This window comes from Podarcis erhardii (genome assembly GCF_964252035.2).
Source record: "Podarcis erhardii genome assembly, chromosome: 15".
NCBI classification, from domain to species: domain Eukaryota; kingdom Metazoa; phylum Chordata; class Lepidosauria; order Squamata; family Lacertidae; genus Podarcis; species Podarcis erhardii.
Window position 1 is genome coordinate 20081810 of NC_138505.1, and position 22781 is coordinate 20104590.

Below are 22781 nucleotides of genomic sequence, written 5' to 3' on the forward strand. Positions count from 1 at the left end.
AGGTGCCCTGTGACGGCTTCACTGATATTGAAACCCTCGAGTGCCCAAGCCACTTCTTTGAGGATGAGCTGATGTCCATCCTTAATATGGAAGGAAGGTGAGCCTGAATTTTAAAAGAGCTAGGAGGGGCTGCAAAAACAAAATTGCATTTCCATAGGGCTGCAAAGTTTAGATTAATTGATCGGCCAGTTAAAACATTTTTGACTGACCGAAGCAGTGCACCTGATTTACCCAGCCAGCAGATTTTAAATATTTTTTACAGAAACTTAACAGACACTGCAAATTCATGTTGCAATTTAATTCTTAAATGTTGCATTCATAATCCCTCTTCTTTGAAGAAGTTACAAGAGAGCAGACATGATTTCCTCTCCGGGGTTTTTTTTTATCTTCACAACATTCCTTCAAGGTTGGTGAGGCTTAGAGCGAGAGACTTGTCCAAGGCTCCATAGCTGAGCAGAGATTCGAACCTGGTCTTATACCATTCCAGCTATTAATAAGTGCTGGTTTTGACCTATAAGGCCTTAAACAACTCAGTATCGCAATACCTCAAGGACTGCCTCTCCCCAGATACACCAAACCAGACTCTGTGATCATCATCTGAGGCCCTTCTTTGTGTGCCTAGTCCTCAAGAGGTCCAGAGGGTGGAAACATGAGAACTAGCCATTTCTGCAGTGGCTTCCCATTTGTGGAATGCTCTCCCCAGGAAGGCTCATCTAGCACCTTCATTATACATCTTTTAGGCATCTTGCGAACCACCCCGAGATCTTCGGATGAAGGGCAGTATATACCTTTAATAAAAATAAATAAATAAAATAAGTGCCAGTCTTATGTTGCATTCTCTGTGCAAGAGACAATCGGAAATGCCTCTCCTGAGATGTTACAGTGCATAATCTTTTTTTTAAAAAAAGTTTGCTTTCCCCCTCTCTTGTATGCAAATTTATGCAGATCTAATTGATTAAAACTGCATAGGAAGTCTTAAAAGCAGAGGTAGACAACCGGTGGACCTCCAGATATTGCTGGACTTCAGCTCTCATCATCCCTGGCCATTAGTCATGCTGGCTGAAGCTGACAGCTATGTTCCAACAATATATCCGAAAGCCCACAGGTTCCCCATCCCTGTTTTAAAAACTACACTGAAGTTTTATAGCTGCTTGTGTGCTCAGCTTTGTTTCACCTTCTAACAAGGCTGCAGCTTAATATTTTGCATTGGTGAGGTTTCTGCTTAACATCATTTAAGCTGCTGCGTTGGCCGCACACGTTCTTATTAAGAGCAAATTTATGCTAACGATGCTGCAGTCTTTGCCACTTGCTATCATTAAGCTAAATTGTTTCCCTGGAAGCCGTCCTGACAGTGTGTCTGTTCCTACTGAGCTCCCTGATTGACTAGAGGATAATGTGTTGTGAGGTTTGATCTGTTTGCTGGAGTAGACGGATCTCAACTGGGAGAAACAGGAGCATCACCTGTGCATGCATTCAGAGCCCAGGAGGGTATAGAGCAGGTGTGGGGAATGTAGTCCATCTGTTGCTGAACTGCAACTCCCGTAATCCCTGGCTATTGCCTGTGTTTGCTGGGGATGATGGGAGTTGTAGTTCAGCAACATCTGGAGGGACAAAGTTGTCCACACACCTGGTATAGTGGAACAATAGGATGTGAGTAGGAAGCATTCTGTAGAATTGGTTTCTTGGAACACAAAAAACACAAACAGTAGTTAAAATTAAGTGTTTTTGGAAACTGGAGTGAATGTTTCTGCACCCCTTCTCGTGGCTACAGGAACCAAGCTAAGCTAATTCCCATCAAGATAAATAATAATACTATAATAATAATGATTTATTATTTACACCCCACCCATTTGGCTGGGTCTCCCCAGCCACTCTGGGTGGCTTCCAAAGGAAATAATAATAATATTAATAATAATAATAAGCGATCAAACATCAGACATTTAAAACTTCCCTGAACAGGGCTGCCTTCAGATGTCTTCTGAAAGTCAGACAGTTGTTTATTTCCTTGACATCTGATGGGAGGGCATTCCACAGGGAGGGCACCACTACCGAGAAGGCCCTCCTCTGCCTGGTTCCCTGTAACCTTGCAGTGAGGGAACCACCAGAAGGCTCTCAGAGCTGGACCTCAGTGTCTGGGCTGGACGATGGGGTGGAGATCCTCCTTCAGGTGTACTGGGCCCGAAGCCTTGGTCTGAATGCAGCCATTCAGATCTTGGGTCTTCCCAGTCTTAGTTGGTCTTTCTTGACCACTACATTGCACTGTCTCTCAAGAAACATCTTAAATATCTTTGCACACGACAGTTTCTTACTACAGAATAATTATTAAATTGGTCTTCTGTCCAAGCCACTGACACAAATGTAGCAGCATCAAGTCTTCCTCGGCTGTTCTCTTAAGTAAGTGGCATGTGACGTTTCGAGCCTGGAAGAATGAATACCCACCTGTGGTTTGTTACGGGTGCTGTTAGGAGACCCTGCCCCCTGCTGATATTCCCCTCACAGAGCTACCATTTCCAGAGTTTCCTTGGGAAAAGGATAGACCGTTAAGCCCCTCTGAGAACTGCAACTTTAAAGCCTTCCTTTATTCTTTTTGGCCAAGCTCCCCGGTGCAATTTTTCTGCATTGTTTGCCGATCCTTATCTCTTTCGTCTTTCTACCCCTCTCTTGTTTGTTGCTGAAGTTTAATAAAACTATTGATGTTGGCAAAAATTCCAGCTGGCGTGAGAGTATTTGAGCGGCATTGTAGTTCTCTGCCTGCTTTTGCATTCCACAGATAAGATTGTGCTATAGGGGTCAGAAGTTGTCTTTTAAAGTCACAGGAGATACCTGAGCCGTATTAATAAGATCCTGCTTTCAGGGCTTGGTAGTTGTTTCCATGCTCTGCTTGGCTAGCCCCTCATAATCGCGCCATTCAAGTGTTTCTCTTTGTGCGCCTGGCTTTCCTCTTCCCATTCTTCCAACTCAAGCGGTTGCTCACCACAATGGTTCTCCTTCACTGTGCAGGAAAGGCCTGACGTGGAAGTACTATGCAAAGAAAATCCTTTACTTCATGCGGCAGCAAAACATATTGAAGAAACTGAAGGTGTATCTTCAGCGCCCAGCGGATGAGCAGTCCTTTTTGGAAGGTGAGTGGAGGCCTCAACGTGATAGCAAACATCTGTCCTGCCAGCCGAATCTTTATTGTTTAGCCAAAGGCTCTGCGTCACACAAAAGAATCCAAATGGAGCATCACTCAAAATGTAGTTAAAGTAAAACAGTGTGATCTACTGGCACATCCAATATTTTCCAATGCAGTTACAAAAAAACAAAAAACCTCATTGTACTCATTACAAAACAGGCAGAATCTTAACCATTTTGTCATTTAATTCAGTGGTTTGTCCCGAAATCAGCAGTCCAATCTTTTTCTGTTCCTGGTCTGTTCTCAAATATTATTTCTGAAATGCACACGCTCCATCTTTATCTGGATTTGAAGAGTTTTATCCCAACACCCCCATTTGCTTTTCCTTGTTTAGCTTTTAATTTCCTCTTAATGCAATACAGACTGGCCAGTTTAATTCTTCACTTACCTTACTAAAATGAGAATTTCCTTCTCCTTCACTTGCCAATTATATCTCTCTCTCTCTCTCTCTCTCTCTCTCTCTCTCAGTGTGTGTGTGTGTGTGTGTGTGTGTGTGTGTGTAAGGTTAAAAATGTTTTTATAATTTCATGAGGAGGGGCTCTTTGGGGAAAAAAAACTATTCCAAAGGTGGGGAACCCCAGTCCTGGGAAACAACAGATGCAGCCCTCCATCCCTATTTGGCCCTTGGGGCTCTCCTAGACCACGCCCCCTCACAGAGGCCACGCCCTCTGTGTTTGCTTAGATGTTATGTGCTCATGAACCATGATAATGCCTTTTGCTTAACTTGCAGGAGAGAGGAGAGGTGGGTGGGTGGGTCCCATCTGTTACTCCACCCACCACTGTTACATGGCCCTTGGAAGGCTGCTAACAAGCGAATGTGGCCCTCGGGCTTTAAATGGTTCCCCGCCCCAATCTAATCAACTCACCACTCAATTCAGGGACCCAGTGGCTACAGCGCCCCAAGGCAGGTGTCTGTCCAGCCGTTACTTCCCATTACCCGGCAGCTCTTACCATTCGAAATTAAATCTGCTCACAACCCTTGAGTAATTTTAATGGAATATATTTCTGCCCTGCCTCTCTTCCGGGTTTTTCCAGGGGCTGTATTGGTTGACCAGTATTGCAACCCACTGTCGGACATCTGCCTAGAAAGTGTCCAAGCCCAGGTTGACGATATTGTGGCCAAAGTTCGGAAATTCCTGAAATCGAGAAACTCTAGGCACCCAAGTGTGACCCAAAAAGCAGGTATTGTACCACCAGTTAGTTTTTTGTTTGTGGGTTTTTTTTTTTTTTTTTTAGACAGCCTTTTCTATGGCAATGCAGCTACTCTGCGCTAGGGTGACTTGTAGTGTTGGAAGGAACCACAAGGGTCATGTAGTTCAACCCCTTTGCAGTGGAAGACTTTTTCACCCAATGTGGGGCTCAAACCCACAACCCTAAGATTAAGAGTCTCATGCTGACTGATACTGACTGAGCTATCACACCTGGGCAAGAGGTGAGGAGAACATTTTCCTGACAAGGGCCACATTTCCTCTGGAGAAATCTGTCAGGGGCCAAAGCCACCAGTGGACAGAGATGCCCCCCCCCCTTCTCTCACTCTTCTCACCCAGCAGAGGCGAATGACATTACGATGGGAGTGGCCGCAGAGACCATATAACACCAGACCTGAAACACCTACCTTGGCTCCCAGTACATTTCCAATTCAAAGTGTTCCAATTCAAAATGACCTTGGCCTAGTGTACCTGAAGGAGCGTCTCCACCCCCACCATTCAGCCCGGACACTGAGGTCCAGCTCTGAGGTCCTTCTGGCGGTTCCCTTACTGCAAATTTACAGTGAACCAGGCAAAAGAGGGCCTTCTCGGTAGTGGCATCCTCCCTGTGGAATGCCCTCCCATCAGATGTCAAGGAAAGAAACAACTATCTTGACTTTTAGAAGACAAGAGCTCTCTCTTGACTTTTAGAAGACAGCTGAAGGCAGCCCTGTTTAGCAAAGTTTTTAATGTTTGAAGTTTTATTGTGTTTTTAATATTCTGTTGGGAGCCACCCAGAGTGTGAGGTCATGAATTTGTGCAGGCGACTGCAGGAACTCAGTTTCTGGAAGCCCCAGGAAGGGGGAGAGCTCTTGTGCGCAGGTCCTTCTTGTTGGCCACTGTGAGAACTCTCCCGTTTTCCTAGCAGTTTCAGCGAATTAATTTATTCTTGTGTTTCAGGGGAGGTCTTGATCGTCTCTCAGGTGGAGCTTCAGAGGCAGGTCCTCGATGCCATGAACTACGTCCTCTACGAGCAATTGAAATACAAAGGGAACGAGGTGGATTACTACAATTCCCTGAATTCGTACATCCGCCAGGTAAAGAGAACAAACAAGTCGGAACAGGAGAACTGACTTGCCCGTTAACTTGCCTTTTTTGGCATAGGAATATGTTTGCATGCCGCCCTAAAGGCAGTGATTTAGAATGAACAGGTTAGAGATGTGCCTGGGGGCAGGCGGAAGTTAGGGTTCTCTGATCATCTGAGCCAATGGGCAGGGAGTGGTGCAGCATGGAGAGGGGAGGATGTCCTGGCAGCACAAAGAAAAGAGGCGGCAGACAGTTACTGTCTGTTGCCTCTTTGGGACCATCCGCTAGCCACCAGAGACCTAGTTACTCCCAAGTCTCCTCTCTGTCTCGCCCTTCCATCACCTCATCATTGCACCCTTTATCCTCCCAGGATTTGGGAATATCAACTCCGGGGTTTCAGATAGTGCAATCTCACGGCACTACTGCTGTTCTCGTGCTGTTTTTATCCATTGTATCTGTTCTTAACATTATGCTTTTATTCTTCCATGGGAAACCACTTGGGGAGCACAATGTGGGGGAAAGCGGCTTACACATCTTACAAATAAACGAAACAGAGGGACAGATTGTTCTCAGTGGTTACATAGGAGCTTCTGGGCCTATTTTGTCTTCCTCGCCTTAAAAGAACAGAGGATCCATTGTACTGCAAGGCTGTAAACCAACCGGTCCCTGCTTTTGGGGGTGGGCTTAAACATAATCCCAGATCAGAGGGACTACCCCTCACCCTCACTGTTGGTCTCGTTTTCTTTTTCTGGTTTCAGGTTTTGATCCACAGGACTGGAATCCCAATCAGCTTGTCGGTGCTTTACTTGACAATTGCCAGGCAGTTGGGGGTGCGGCTGGAGCCTGTCAACTTTCCCAGCCACTTTTTGCTCAGATGGTGCCAAGGGACAGAAGGGTAAGCTTTTAAAGTTTCGCTTGGCCTCCCGCCCTCCCACCAGGAACCTTGTTTTCCGAGCTGGCAAGGCAGCAAGAGAGGCAGCTATCTCAGGCAACAAGATGGCTTCGACATTGCCATTTTCAAGTTAACTGCTGCCAAACGGCAAAGTAATGGGAAGGGTTTGTGTGCGTGTGTGTCCTTCTACTGCAGAAGAGAAATGGGTCGCGTTCGATTAGAAAAAAACCCACTACTTGCCATAGTCATCAATAACGTCGGTGCAATCTCATTATCTGCCAGGGATCTGGCCAGCCGTGGAACCGAAAGTTATAAATTTCACTCTGTAATGGCTCTGACAGTGTCGCAAGATGGCGGGAATGCAGCTGCCTAGAATAAATGGTAGCGGATTTCCAGGGGGCGAAAATGGCATTTGCCCATAGACACACACACCCCCTACGCCACCCCTGAGAGCAGTCTCAGCTCCCCATGGGTTGCTTCTTCGTGCAGCCAGAACAACACCGTCATGCAAAATGTGTACCCCTTTTCTCTGTGCCTAAGGGGTGCTGTATTAAAAAATAAAGCTGTTTCTGGCCACCTCATTGTATGTCTGTGCGCACACCTGTACCATGTCAAGGTATACCCACCACTCCTGCCATGAGGGTGACAGCCCCATTATTGCGTGGAAGAGCACTTTGTTTCTTCTAGAAAGAGAAGCATGCTATGCTTGCTAAAGGCTTGCCCTTCGTTTTTGCTTTCTTTCTGCAGAAGCACAAACATCTTTGACTATGCCTATATCGACGCTTTTGGGAAGGGGAAGCAGCTCACTGTGAAAGAGTGCGAGTACCTGATCGGGCACCACGTGACCGAGGAATTTTACGGCGTGGCGACAGCAAAGGAGGTTTTGCAGCGAATGGTGGGCAACTTGTTGAACATCGGGAAGCGGTAAGAGCCCAGCAGAGCGTTTCGTCAAAAGCCCTTTCTGGGAAGACCCAAAAATCATATGTTCAGGTGGCAAAATGTTGCAGCTGCTAAGAGGCAGCTACAAAGTGGGAAGTCCAGGGTCCAAGTCTGCTAGAGATCTGATAGGGCAGAAGGCAGGAACCTCAGCAGCTGGTGGAGCTAATAGCTGGCAGAGCCAGCTAATTCCAGTCCTGTCCATGTCCTCCCAGCTAGGAGTTGAGACTAAGGAGGAGGAGGAAGCTGATAGGCAGGGCCATCTCTTGGACTGACTGCAAATAGAAAGGCAGGCTGGTTAGGGCAGAGCAAGGTAGGTGGGGTAGTGCCCCCATTGGCCCTGATCAACCAGTTTCATGAACATGAATGAAAGCATAACCTTTGCCTTTGCCTGTTTCCGTTTGCCAGGGAAAGCACCGATCAGTCCTACCAGCTCCTGCGAGACTCCTTGGATCTGTACCTGGCCATGTACCCAGACAACGTGCAGCATCTCATGCTCCAGGCTCGATTATACTTCCACCTGGGAATCTGGCCAGAGAAGGTACTTAAAGCCTTGTGTGCCATCACTTGCCCAGGTTCCTGCCCCAAAACACGCAAGCAAAGCCCCTTGCTTCCCGGTAAGAAAGAGATCTTAAATCAGGCAAGCCGCAGTATGGCCTTGGCAACAGACACAGTGCTCAGGGGTCACAGTGCAGGAGTTCAGGAGCAGGGCAAAAAGTTCTGAACTGGATAGTAGCGGCAAAGGTCTCTCAAAATGTTTCCCAGCCATGCCTGCCAAGCCTTTAAAGATGAGGCGTGGCATGCCCTCTCGTGAGACTCTACTGCCTTGCGGAAATGTCAGGGTTGCAAACATAATAATAATAATAATTTTATTTATACCCCGCCCTCCCCAGCCAAGGCTGAGCTCAGAGCGGCTTACAAGCAATAATAAAAACAAATTGAATGATTACAACTTAAAAACAAAATTAAAATACAACATTAAAATATGGAAACATTAAAATATTAAAATGTAGCCTCATCGCAGGAGGAGAAGGAAAGGAAAAAAGAAAGAAAGGGAGGGAGGGAATCAAATTGGCTCCAAGCCAAAGGCCAGGCGGAACAACTCTGTCTTACAGGCCCTGCGGAAAAGAAATCAGATCCTGCAGGGCCCTGGTCTCATGAGGCAGAGCGTTCCACCAGGCCGGAGCCAGAGTTGAAAAGGCCCTGGCTCTGGTTGAAGCCAATCTAACTTCCTTAGGGCCTGGGACCACTAGGGTGTTGCTATTTATGGACCTTGAGGCTCTCCGTGAGGCATACCGGGAGAGGCGGTCCCGTAGGTACGAGGGTCCTAGGCTGTGAAGGGCTTTAAAGGTCAAAAGCAGCACCTTAAATCTGACCCTGTACTCTACCGGGAGCCATTGTAGTTTGAAAAGCACTGGGTGAATATGCTCCCGTGGCAGAGACCCCGTGAGGAGCCTCGCTGCAGCATTCTGCACCCTCTGGAGTTTCTGGGTCAGCTTCAAGGGCAGCCCCGCGTAGAGCGAATTACAGTAGTCAAGCCTGGAGATGATCGTCGCATGGATCACTGTGGCCAGGTCAGGGCGGGAAAGGGAACATGTGTTCTGTCAGAGCAGGAGGGTCTGCTCCCAGTCTCTCTACCCCATTGTCTGTGGCACCAGCTCACGGAAATGGCAGCTGTTTGCAAAGGTGCATTATTTTGCCTTTCTTCTTCAAAGGTGCTGGACATCTTGCAACACATCCAAGCGCTGGATCCCTCCCAGCACGGAGCAGTGGGCTATTTAGTTCAGCATACTCTAGAGCACATCGAACGGCGGAAAGAGGAAGCGGGGCCTGACGTGAAGCTCCACTCGGAGGAGAAACACAAAGACGTCTGCTATTCTCTCGGCTTGATTATGAAACATAAGAGGCAAGTCCATCCCGTTCCATTCCTCCTCCTCCGCTCAGTATTCTGTGCTTGTTTGGTGTCTTGCAGCATTAGATGTTTGCTTTCAGTTTGAGGATCATCACAGATTCAAGCACCACCGATAACCTAGTTCCGGAAGCAGGATTAGTATCTGAATATCCATGGAAGTTCCCTGTTGCATAGTTAAAATGGCAGAACCAGCAAGTACAGGCAGGATCAGAGCTGCTCATCCCCCAATCCCAATCGGCTTCCAAGCTGAACCTCAGCAACAGTGGCAGTAATGCCTGTGGGAACTGATTCAAAATAGCTTGGTACCCTAAGCCCAATTTCAGCCATTTGCAGGTGGGAAAGGGTTACCGTTTTTTTCTCCATAATGCTCTTTGGGGAAAATTGGCTGGGGACCACCTGCCAATTGAATCTGTGAAGGAGCTTCACTGAGCACCTACCCAACGATGAAATGCAGGAATGGGTTGGCTGTTTTGCCCTAAAATCTGGGCTGAAAGTTCAAAAGTTCAGCCCAGTCAAAAAAAGAAAGAAACGTGATCCGGATGAAACAAGCAAAATTTGTCCCCAAATGCACAAATGCCTTTTATCATGAAGGAACTAACATACAAAGTTGCCAACCAGAAAAAATAGCAAATTTTATCTACAGCATTTATCCATCTGTATACCATAAGAATGGGGTTAAAATTAGCTCCCTGGGAACACTGTTCTATTTCTGTATTCGATGTTATTTTTAGTTGGCTTTGGACATGTTGTACAAAGACCAGCAGATAGCAGGGATATATATAAAGGGGGCATAATTTTTGTGTGGCCCCCTGGGAAAACATGTTATTACAACAGAGAGAGAAATTGTAGTTCCTGAGCCATTGAAGCTTCTGCTGGCATGGATTTTTTTCATGTACAAAGAGCTATCTCTTAATGGGTCTGTTTCACACATAACACTAAGCCATAGTTTGTTTAACGAATCATGAGCTGACCACGATTTAACTCTCAGATGATCAAACAAAGCATAGGTTTTTTCTCCAAAATTTGGTTTGTTTTCCAGCTGTTCTTGTGGCTTGGAGAGCATCTTAGGTGGCCCAACAAACACACGGTTAAGGAATTGGGCTTGGTTCACACATAATGCCAAGCCAAAATTAAAAACAAACCATGCTTTATAAGCCTGCAGCAAACCATGGTATACAGTTATTGTTTGGGAAAATAAGCAAACCATGGTTTAAGTTACAGGGCTGGGTTCACACGGTCAAACAAATCAAAATCAAACTAAGCAAACCATGGCTTAGTGTTTTTTTGTAACCCCAGCTACCATTTAAGAACAGCAACAAAACAGCAGCAGGAAGATTGTATGACAATCTGGGATGCTGCTATTGAACACTGTAAAAGGCAATCCCAGCTTCCTCAGCCAAGAGGCAGATTTTTCAGTACTCTTGAGATAACCAAGGTTTTTTTCATTCTATCAGGTTCGAATAACGTGATGATGGTTATTGATTACCATAACACTGTGCAAAATCCTTTGTGGAAAAGTTGTGATCCAGTTGAAATTATCGATGTTTTGCTCCTTTTTTGCGGGGGGGGGGATGGTTTAAGTAGATCATTCTACTTAGAGTAGACCTTCTACTCCTTCCATATACGAGGCTTGGATACTCTCCTTTGTGATGTTGTCATGTGAAATTATGGCTGTAATGAAGGGGGGGACAAGAACCCTTTTTTCCAATAGGATACCAGTCTTTTATTTTCCTAGGGGTGTTTTGCAATTGTCAACAGTTACAGCCATAGAATCAGAGAAATGTATAGGAGGATATGGACCCAAAGGGTTCTGGCTGCGCAGAACCTCTTGATTCCACCCAGGCACCCCAATGCGTATGTGCTATATTGCCTCCGATTTGACTGTCAATTGAGTTGTGCGCCTTTCCCCACCATTTTTCAATTTAGATATGGCTATAACTGTGTCATCTACGGCTGGGACCCGGCATGCATGATGGGGAACGAATGGATCCGGAACATGAACGTTCATAGTTTGCCGCATGGTTCCCAGCAGCCCTTCTACAACGTATTGGTGGAGGACGGATCGTGCCGATACGCAGCCCAAGGTAAGCATCACTGGGATATTCTCCTTTGGGGGAAATGGATTCAGCCGCTTCTGATGTGGAAAGAAACCCCAGGTCTTTAACATATGCCAATGAAGCTGTGCAAATCCGGGGTGCAGGCTGGTGTTAGAAACTGAGATATGAAAGCTAGGAGCTAAATGGCACCTTAAGCCTGTGAAAGGCAGAATAGAAATATTAAAGAATAAAAATAAGCATGCAGGTGAAAAGTAATATGGGATAATGCTCATTGTCTGTCTCATGAGTATAAATAAGGTAAGAATTGTAAAAGGACGTAGCGTCTGCAGATCAAAAATGCTATGCAAGTAGTAATTGAAAAGATGGGATCTTCCACTAGAGGGTGCTCTGTACCACAATACAAATGGGTGTTTGGAAGGGTTTTTCTTAAATATGCAACCTGCCATATTTTTTCTTATTCTGAGTCTCGAACTTCACACTCAGAAGTGCACAGATGATAGGCACCTAGCTGGTTCTTTAAACACTAGTATTGCCTGGGTGATGGGTATGTATCTCCATTAGTTCAAGATGTATAATTGTAGATGAACTGGTATTTAAAAAGAAACCATCTCTTTCTCTCTGACTGCCTCTCTTCATCTTCTCAAGGCAACTCCCATCAGACCCAGTCAGAAGAGCCAGTGGCTTGGGATTATGGGAGTTGTAGTCCAGCAATGTCTGCAGAGCCACAGGTTCCCCATCTCCGCTTTCAGCATCTGCCCACAGGGCCTGAGGCCAGATGGTCCTGATCCAGCGGGTTTTTCTTGTGTTCTTACGACGACAAGTGTTTCCTTGGGGAGAGCGTTCAACACAAACAGGGAGTCATTGCCTCATTGCCACCCTCCACACCTCCCTCAGAGAAAACACATGAAGGAAGGGCCTCTGGTGGCAACTGCAGGTCCAATCCCTATAGGGCAGGCATAGGCAATCTCCAGCCCTCCAGACGTTTGGGACTACAATTCCCAACTACATCATCCCTGACCACTGGTCCTGTTCGCTAGGGATGATGGGAATTGTAGTCCCAAACATCTGGAGGGCCGGAGTTTGCCTATGGCTGCTATAGGGATTGGCTTTTTGCAGACTCATACAGCCAAATTACCAAGAGGGGCATATTCCCAGCACTGACACTGTTCCCCCCCCCCCCCGAGTATTCTCCGCTCTGAATGGCAACAGAGTCCCCGAATAACAGCAGATACGAGCCACTTCTTCAGGGGAGGCTGGTCTGTTAGGGCATGCAGGATTCCGCCCTTCTGATCTCGGCCTGCCCACAGCCAGACCCCACCTGCCTGCCTTCTTGCTTACAGGAAGTCCAGGGAGAAATCCTGCCTGCCAGCTTCCTCCTCCCTAGCCCGGGGTTGCCCTTCTAGAACTTGTCAGAGAGGAAGACAGGGACGGAAGTGGAATTAGTTGGCCCGGCCTGCCTTTGCCCCTGACTCTGCCTGTTGTTGCCTGGTGTCATGACCCTGCAGTCATCTTCCAGGGATGAGGCAGAGACTCTGAAGCAAAAGGCAATGGGTGTGCAGGCCCAGCTTCAGAAATGAGTTCAGAGAGACCTGGGGCGGCTAGTACCCCCCTGGCCTGAGAAGGTGGCACTGCCATCCTCTGCCTCAGAGGACTCCAGTGCAGGAGGACTGGAGGAAACCCACCCCCGCGCTCCATCGCAATAGGAGGTTCCAGGGGCAGGCTGGGCCTTTCAAGTAGAGCAGCAGCTCCTTGCAGATGGTAATAATCGAGCTGCACCTGGTGCTGCTGCCACATAAATATCTGTTTTAGCCTGTTCCTTGCTAGAGTAACTTCGGAGCTCTGTGTTCCCCAGAGCCTTGCCTTGTTTACTGCCTGAACCTTGACCCACCAGTGTGGCCTTGCCTTCCCGCACTGCAGAGCCCCACAGCCTCCCCGCTTTTTGCCCCGCCAGTCCCAAACGGGCACCAGGCACCCCCACGGTTCTTTTTGTCAAGCTTGCGGAAACGGTTACCTTCCCTTTGTTTCTTCCTCTTGCAGAGAACCTGGAGTACAACATGGAGCCCCGAGAAATCCCTCACCCGGACATTGGCCGCTACTTCGCAGAGTTTGCCGGCACACACTATCTAGCAAACGCTGAGCTGGAGTTCCGGTACCCCGAGGACCTGAGGCTGACGCTTGCGGATGTCCAGAAAACGTACGGGAACAAGGAATGAACTTCTGTCTGTCTTTGCTGGTGTGAAAGATGGCTTTTGTGCGGTGGCGGCAGCAGCGAGAGCTGCGTCAAGGGGAACCGTTCTTGACAGTTCTCCGGCTTAACTAGGGATCACATTTTGCTTGATAACTAGGGGTGAAGTTTTTTGTTCTTTAACCACCCAGCTAAAGCCGTGCCAATACTAGTGAAATACTGCAGGACACCTGAGCTGCTGAGGTGTGCAGATGCTATTTGTCGGAAATGACTTCTGTGTACGAAGTACATGGTCCTCCTTACCGCTCTTGGACCTCGAAAGCTCTTTGTTTCCCCACCAAAGACTTGGGGGAGTGTTTGGGGTGGCCCTGAGACTGGAAACGTTGGCACCTTACGGATAGGGTTAGTCCTCCACATTTGCGGTGCAATGAAGGTCTTGAGTTATGTGCATACCCTGGAAAGAACACGGCTTTCACAGACCTCGTTGCCCACCTTCAATTCCATGCAGCCCTGTGCCAAAATCTTGGGAATTATATTGAAACTTCTTTGTCCAAAGATCTTGCACTGAGCTGATCTCCTCCCACTGCTCCAAACTATCGCTCATGCTAGCTTTTTTCTCCAGGCTTCACAGATTCCATTACACACACAAACACACACACACACACAAACACAAACACACACACACACACACACACACACACACACACCGCACTCCTCTTGCTCTGCACCAGTCTTGGAAGGAGCTGCTCATGTTGCTGTGATATTTCCCTGTGCCTAAAGAGGAGTATCCATGCTGTGCTGTGAAAATCTCACCTTTGTCAAGACAAATCTCCTGGGCTGTGTGTGTGTGTGTGTGTGTGTGTGTGTGTGTGTGTGTGTTTGTGTAGTCAAGGGCTGCCAACCTTTTGGAACCAGTGGGAATTTTGAGATGATGCCATGGGCACCAGTCACAAAATGGCTGCCACGGGTGTGGGTGTGTAGCGTGAAAGAAAATGGCTGCCGCCCCCCAAAATGGCTGCTCAGAATGGATGGGAGGGCAGGTGGTCCAGTCCTGGCATCCAATGACATTACGACGTGTTTAAAGCAGGGGAGGGTGTTGAATGTAGGAAAGACTAAGCAAACAGAATCGGAGCAGGAAGAGCACAGAGTCCCTACTGTGTTGTGAATTTTTGAGGGGATGTTTACTGGGGCCTTTTGTGAGTGCTGTATGAGGTACCGGTGGGCACAATGTTAGTGACCATGGTCCAAACCAAGCTCCATTTGGAGGAAAACGGGAAGTCCTATTAATCAGGGAACGTCCACGAAATCTTAGTTACTTGATTTGCAGCCCAGCAACCAGAAGGGTACCTAAGCAGGCTGGGGGGAAACAGCTGATTGTGCACCTTTGTATTTCGTTAAACACTGTAAACATGCACCGCGAAGAGGTGGGAAACATGTTATTTTAAAATGGGTGTCTTTCTAAGCAAAGGGCAGTCGATATTTACCAGATTGCTGGCTTGGGAAGGCTTCAGGTAAACTATAATTATCACGTTGCGAGGGGTAAAACAATATGTAGTTTTGAATGTTAGTAGCAGAGAAATCATTCCTTTCAGGAGAACTCTTTGTAGTGCATGCGGTATTTCTAGTAATATTTTAACCAGCGTATATCCTTGTGAAATTCTCTCAGGGGTGGGCAATCTGTGGCCCTCTGTTCTTGGGCTACATTTCCCATCATCCCCATGCTGGTTGGGGCTGATGGGAGCTGGAATCCAACAACACATGGAGGTCCACAGGTTCCTCACCCCTCTTTTACGTTATCGGCTGGGGACAACTTGAAGCAGTTTAGAGGGCTAGTCCAAGAGAGCCAAAAAAAACCTTGAAAGCACTTGTAGTAAATGGAATCAGAACTGGAGAGACAAAATCCTGCATAGCAGGTGTGAGGGACCTCTGGCCTTCCAGACGTTGCAGAACTACAATTCCCATCATCCCAAGCCTTCTGCGTTCACTGGGGATGAAGCGAGTTCTTTCCCCCCGTTACGTTTTACTAAGTTTCAACATACAGAATTTCGTCTTCCTTCTCATTTTTACCAACTTCCCACCCCATTTTCCATGCGAGTTCTCGTTTCTCTCCTGCTGCTGCACCCTGTCTTCCATCAAATCATAACCTCAATATTATAATCTAATTACTTCTGCCGCTCGTAGCTCAAATCCTGCTCTCGAGTTCATCATGCTATAATATTTATTTAAATAGTCCGAAAAGACCATCCATTCTTCCATAAAACACTCATCATTAGATTGTCTTGATTTTGCTGTTAATTTTGCCAGTCGTGCACAATCCATTAACTTACCCATTCTTCTTTGGTTGGAATTTCTCCTTCCATCCATTTCTGCGCCTGTAGAATCCTAGCTGCTGCTGCTGTTACCGACATAAACAACTTCCAACATGATTTTTGAGAGGGGATTTCTGCCCCTATCATCCCTAACGTAAATGCTTTGGGCTTTTTTACATATATAGGGACGAAGGGAGTTCTAATTCAGCAGCGTCTGTGGGGCCGGAGGCTCCCCGCACCCTGCCCTACAGTTCTCAGTATGACATGAATCCCGATTCATCATTTCAGGGGTAAGAACTTTAGCAATACACTGAATTTCTCCCTCTCTTTTGGGGAAAGCTGCTGCTGCTGCTCCTCCTCCTCTGCAACTAGGGAACAATGTGTCTGCCTCAACCTCCTCCGCGTGCAGCTGGCTCCTTTTTAAAGCATTCATCTTTAAAGCTGGCAGGTCAGGACCCTGTACCAAGGTGGGCTGCAGCAGCAAGCACTACCACCATACACTGAATATGGTTTAAAAAAATAAATGAATGAAAAAGTAGGTCCCCAAATGCATGCTTGGGTAAAAGACTGAAGACTGCTGCTTTTAAAAGCGTGGCAGGATTCCTGCCACTGAGTCTTGGGCCCTGCATCAACACTAGGCATGTGACCTTGATCCAAAAGCTCCTTTAGTTCCCTTTTCTGTGTTTTTAGTAGTCAGATACTTGACCTGTGGTACTTCCTCCCAAGGTGCTCTCAGATTTTGGTTTGTTTGTAAACCACTTAGAACTTGTCCTTTATATGCAAGGTGCTATATATATAAATAAATAAATAAATAAATAACTCGAAACAGTATAATGATATTAAAAAAGAATACTTTGTACAGCTAATCTACAACATGCAGTTTTGCTCACAAAAATGAGATTTTTAGAGGAGAGTTTCAAACATGGAGGGGTTGGGGGGGGTCTTCTTATCTGCCCTTCCCCTTTGCTCTTGATAGCATCTCTGAAACAAAATGTTCACTTCTTCAGGTTATAATAACTGTGTTTATATCTATCTTGTCTTCTAGACTGTTAGTCCATAGCTATACTTTATTCTACTAGTAGTCAATGGCAGGACCACAGAGGGGGATTAATATAAATGAGAGTCTTTGCTTGGGCATTTCTATATTTTTAAACAGGGTGGATTCTGGGCCTGTGGTAGATATACGAATGAAAGTCCCTTTGCTGCTGTGATTTATCATTCTGTGGAACTGCATCAGCCGCCCTGTCATAGTGAATTGTGTGTGTTCAAAGTGACTGCTATATTGCTGGCTCTCCATGCACTAGTTTTGTTTTAATTTATGCACAATAGGTTATTTTTAAAAGAGGTTCTTGGCTTCAAGCCTGCCTGGGGAAATTATACACACACACACACACACACACACACACACACACAGCTTTTTGACCAGCTCGCAGGCCAAATACTCCTTTCCAGCCCTTTCTGTCCTGTCTGCAAGATTTTCCCCAGGCCACATATCCTGTTCCATGACTTCATAGAATTGTAGAGCTGGAAGGGACCCTGGGGATCATCTAGTCCAACTCCTTGCAATGCAAGAATATGCAGCTGTTCCATCTGGGGATCGAACCTGCAACCTTGGCGTTAGCAGCACCATGCTCTAACCAATTGAGCTACCCAGGCTGAATTCCTTGAGTGCTTCTGCCTGGCTGGGATAGTTACTGAACTGTGGTGATGCCTCTCGTTTGTCTCACTGGAGAGATGGGGGGAGGGGCAGGGAGTGGAGATTTGTGACTTTTTTGTAGCTGGATTGTGGTCCTTGGTAAGGGGGAAAAGTCGCAGCTGTTGCTGCACCTACTTTTCGCCACCCACTATCATATGGCCCCCCAGGCTGAAAAGCCTTCCCCATAACCCCTACATCTAAGCCTCTCCATTATCTCTGCTGGTTTGGAACTGCCTGTGGTTCTCCCAGCGGGAAAAAGAAATGCACTTTACACATTCCCAGAGGGGGCTACCTTCTTTATTAACAGTTTCCTAGTCTGGGTCTGAGGCCTGGTATTGAAAACAGATTGAGAGCAAGAGCAAGTCACGCCCCAAATTTGTGTGAGAACTGTGGCCAAGCAGAGACATCTCTGTACAACTGGCCCACGTACTTTCCAAACTTAGGAATAATTATGAGACTTGAAAGTAGGGCAGTTAAGTGATTGTTGTGGCCTCTGCTCAGAAGCATATGTCACCACGTTTGATGCCCAGGATTTTAAGGACTTGAGGGTATTCCTGCTGGGTCAGATCAAGCATGAAGATATAAGACTAGCCTTGCTCGATCAAGCCAAGGGCTCCTCTAGGTCTTCTAGATGTGGGTGGACCACAGCTCCCATCACCCACAACCACCTTAGCCTAATGGTCACAGGTGGTGGGAGTTGAAGTCCACCCATGTGGACTTCTCATCTAGCATCCATTTCTCATTGTAGTCAACCAGATGCCATGGGTAAGCCATCAGGCAGGTTCCAAGAGCACCATCACTCTCCCGTATGATCCCCAGCAACTGATTCTCAGAGACATATACTGCTTCTGACTGAACATAGTTTCCGTTTTTCATTCAGTCCAAAGCACATGCACACTTTAGCCCAAATTCTTCCTACCTCCCCCAACCCCAAGCTCCAATACCAGAAGAGATTCGGGCTCAAAGGAAAGTGGCCAAAGCAATGGACAACAGAGAGAGCGAGAAGAATCACACCAACACACCGCTGACCTGCACCTCCTTGCGTTATCAGAGCAGGTGCATAAGCAAACAAAGATGGCCGCCACTGTTGGGTGGCCACAAGTGTTTGACTGAGAACATATCCCAGAATTCTCTGGAGAGTAGGAGGGCTCCATGGCAAATTTGAAGAGCCTCTCTAGATGGAGAGCCAGAAGTCAATGGTCGTTTCCAATCATTCCTGACTGTTGGCCATTTTGGCTGGCGCAGATGGAAGTCTAGAAGCATCGGGGGGGGGGGCATCTCCACTGAGTGTTGACTAGGACAGTTTTTGTTGAATGTCGCTCCTTCCTTTGGATGATTGAACCTGAGCAGAGAACCTTGTGTAACTTAATGGTTAAGGTCAACTGGTAAAAACGGTCGTTCATCCTAGAGCGGCAGGATGCGTTGCTTCCTTGCATGAACTCTTTGTACTGATAGGTGCATAAGCTCTTTGCATGGAGGGTCGCTGGATTGAGGCTGTGGACTTTTTTCTTTTTCTTTTTTGCATCCAACTTGTGAATGATGGGAACACTCTGTGGTGAACTGGCAATATGTTATTTTGACTGCTGGTGGATTTTCCAAAACTTATTTTTCATGAAATGCTTCAGGGTGGGTGTTGGGGGTTTTTTTTTCCCTGGAGGGGTTGAGGGAGTTGGGAGTTTGTTCCTAGACTATATGGTTGGGGAAGAAATCCCAATAAAAGTAACTACTGCTTTAAATATTGACTCTTGGTCTTCTGTATTAAAACTTCCTACATTCCAGTAATTTCATTCTCTCTCTCAATTTATTTATTTTTAAATCCTGTTTTACAATTTAGAGTATTCGTTTAAACAACCTTAAAATATAAATGACTTCCCTTCTCTTTCCATGGTTCATTTTGCATATCATAAATCCCTGCATATTTTATATAAACTAAACCATTCAATATTTTATTATTACATTCATCGAAACTTGCTTACACTGCTGAATTTATCTTAATGCTGCCAACGTTTTCAAGTGTTCACATTTCCCCCCCCCCATATATTCAATAAACATTTTCCATAATGAATTGAAAAAAAAGTTTAAAAACCCAGAGTCCTTTTTGTTGGGGATAATTCAGATGGAAATTCCCAAGTGTCAGAAAAGCTTGCTGGTTTTTTTGTATGCCACTACTGCAGCCTGTGTTTTGTTAGCCCAAAAATGGAAAACGAGCGAAGTCCCAACTAAAGAATGGCAACTTAAACTGATGGAATATGTGCAGCTTGCGGACCTAACATATAGAATAAGAGAACAAGAAGAACATACATTCCAGTAATTTCCACCAGAAGTAGCCATGTTAGCCTTTTGCAGCAAAAATTCTATCAATGGCCACCAGCCATGACGGTTGTGTACACACTATGTGTGTGTAGTGGCAGAGGCAATATTCCTTTGAATGCCAGATGTTGGAATAATCATTGTGCCATCCGCTCTTCACAAACACATGAAATGACAACTGGTGTAGGAATAAAGGTGTTTCTGTACGTGTTCTTGTCTCTCACCTGCAAAACATCGGAATGTACATAAGCAGAAACGGTCCATAGGAACTGCGGGTAACCAGGGATGATGCATCACCCAGTGTCTGACCACATTTGCTCGTAAAAATAATGGCTTTGCCTAATTGTTACTGTCTGGGTTAGAGTACAATATGCTTGGCTGGCAAGAGTGCTGCAGACTGACAATTACGAGGCTGCTTTAAAACAACAACTACTACTTTTTTTAAAGCCCAACTTGGGTCAGGCAAATTGTAGGGGATTGCAAGGACGTTAAGGGTTCAGGCCGCTGTACTTTGACGAACCCTTTTCAAAGTGTACAAAATGGTGGCTTGTTTTTTTACCTCTCTGTTTTCAAACGCTTGTTGTTGTTGTTTAGTCGTTTAGTCGTGTCCGACTCTTCGTGACCCCATGGACCAGAGCACGCCAGGCACTTCTGTCTTCCACTGCCTCCTTCAGTTTGGTCAAACTCATGTTAGTAGCTTCGAGAACACTATCCAACCATCTTGTCCTCTGTCATCCCCTTCTTGTGCCCTCCATCTTTCCCAACATCAGTCATTTTCAAAAAGTTGCTAACTGGTATGGTCTCTGTCTGCTAGGCCCCTGGAAACCAAGGCGAGCTGTATAGATGCTGAATTTCTTTCTCTCTCTCTCTCTCTCTCTCTCTCTCTCTCTCTCACACACACACACACACACACACCACATCTGCACTGTAAATTTACAGCACTATCATTTCAATTTAAACAGGCATGGCTTCCCCTAAAGAATTATGGAAACTGCAGTTTGTTACTGGTGCTCAGAGTTGTTAAAAGACGCCTCTCTCACTCCCCTCACAGAGCTACAATTCTTAAAGGTTTCCTGGGAAGAGGGCTTGATTAAACCACTCTCAAATTTGTAGCTCTGAGAGGAACAGCAGGTTGGCAACCTTAAACTACAGCACCCTGGTACACGACCCACTAAGCCCTCTGGGGCAGCATGATCATTGCGGGACTCCCTGGAGGATGAGAAGGGCAGAGCTTTTGCTTCCCAGTCCTGCGTTTGGAAGAATGAGACCCAGCACATCAACGAGGCACATGGGAATGAAAAGCAAATCCCCTTGAAGAATCCAAAGGACAATGGCGATAAGTCTTTGCAGCTGACTGTAACACGGCTGAGCGAGGTGTTTGGGGCAGGAGTGGGGAGAGCAAATGCTCTAAACTTACTGAAGCTTGAATCCAACCTAGTGTAAATGCATCCCAAGCCAGTTTGAGGTGGCATTGGTGGTTTTCAAATCCCCCTTTTTATCATCGCAAACACCCTGCAAGGACGGTTAGACTTGAGACAAAACGACTGGGTCAAGGTGATCCCGGGAGCTTCATGGCCAAGTAGAGATTTGAAATAAGCTTTCCCGTCCGGGTCTGACTCTTTCTACACTACAGCACACCAACTTTCCCTAGATGGACTTTGTTAGGTATTCAGATCTGCTAAACACTATTATTATATTTTAGGTATTTATTGTATTTACTAGGGGCTTCTCACTCTGCAGATGCCGGTGGCGCTGTGGGTTAAACCACAGAGCCTAGGACTTGCGGATCAAAAGGTCAACGGTTCAAATCCCCACGACGGGGTGAGCTCCCGTTGTTCGGTTCCTGCTCCTGCCAACCTAGCAGTTTGAAAGCATGTCAAAGTGCAAGTAGATAAATAGGTACCACTCCAGCGGAAAGGTAAACGCCGTTTCCGTGCGCTGCTCTGGTTCGCCAGAAGCAGCTTAGTCATGCTGGCCACATGACCCAGAAGCTGTACGCCATCTCCCTCAGCCAATAAAGCGAGATGAGCGCCGCAACCCCAGAGTCGGTCACGACTGGATCTAATGGTCAGGGGTCCCTTTACCTGTACCTTCTCTGCTCACCAACCCTGGCTACCAACCAAACACTTTACCAACCTCCCTTCTCCCACACATGGCCAACCTCCCCTCCCTTTGACTAAACCCTTTACATCTCACCCAGCCCCTCGCCGAATCCCCTCACAGGTCACCCGAAACCCTGCTGCCTGCCCCATGTGCTGCTTGCTCACTTGCCTGACCTGTCACCATGCTGCACTTGATGTGGCCACCTACTGGCAGCCAAGCAAACTGCAGCATGACAACAGCCTTACATTTTTATGTCTATAGGAAGATACCCCACCTTTCCTCCAAGGAGCTCGTGGTGGCATACATTGGTTCCCCCCCCCTTCCCATTTTATCCGCACAACAACCCTGTGAAGTAGGTTATGTTGAGAGACAGTGGTCTGGCCTAAGGTCATCCAGCGGATTTCATAGCCTAGGGAGTAGAACTCCAGTCTCCCTGATCCAAGTCTGACCCCAAACCTTGAAGCAGGGGGAATAAGTACTTGCTGTTTTCCTTGTCTGCTTCTGCTACAAATAAACTGGCAGGACTGTGGTTTGGCGCCAGTGGAATTGCTGGGGGGGGTAGTTTCCCTCTCCTCGTACGTGCAGAATTTTGCCCTCATGCTTGGCAGCGAAGGGGGATGCTCTGCCCAATAGCCCGACAGCGTGCGGAAGTCAACATGCCACAAGTGTGTGGAGCAATAAGATAAGAAATTCACTGGAAGGGAGGGTGTCTGCACCCTGCAGATGATACAGAAACTGACAGCTCTTTGCCTGCCCTGACAGGCAGGCAAGCGCAATTTCACACTTCTCCCCTGTCAAAACACCCCTCGACAAGCTGACGTGGAAGCAGATTCCTCAGACATGCTGCCTTGTATCTTCCAGGAAACCTGTCTTGTTATGGTGGTGTTCGGAACCAGAGATAGGCAGGAGTGCCTTAGTAGGCAGATTTCTGTG

At 46.7% G+C, this 22781-nt stretch overlaps 1 protein-coding gene across 2 annotated transcripts in view; it reads left to right on the forward strand.

Moving 5' to 3' along the window:
- The window catches only part of FBXO21 (F-box protein 21), a 36871-nt gene that overhangs the window by 10356 nt on the left and 3734 nt on the right, over positions 1-22781 (forward strand). The window contains exons 3-12 of one of the 2 annotated variants that reach the window (XM_081841905.1): positions 3-97; positions 3001-3122; positions 4211-4357; positions 5323-5459; positions 6207-6343; positions 7088-7264; positions 7685-7817; positions 8992-9182; positions 11115-11272; positions 13283-13439. In XM_081841905.1, the coding sequence (XP_081698031.1) occupies positions 3-97; positions 3001-3122; positions 4211-4357; positions 5323-5459; positions 6207-6343; positions 7088-7264; positions 7685-7817; positions 8992-9182; positions 11115-11272; positions 13283-13439 (1454 nt within the window). Of the gene's footprint in view, positions 1-2; positions 98-3000; positions 3123-4210; positions 4358-5322; positions 5460-6206; positions 6344-7087; positions 7265-7684; positions 7818-8991; positions 9183-11114; positions 11273-13282; positions 19172-22781 lie in introns of those variants that run through there. The other variant, XM_081841904.1, reaches the window with a different exon arrangement.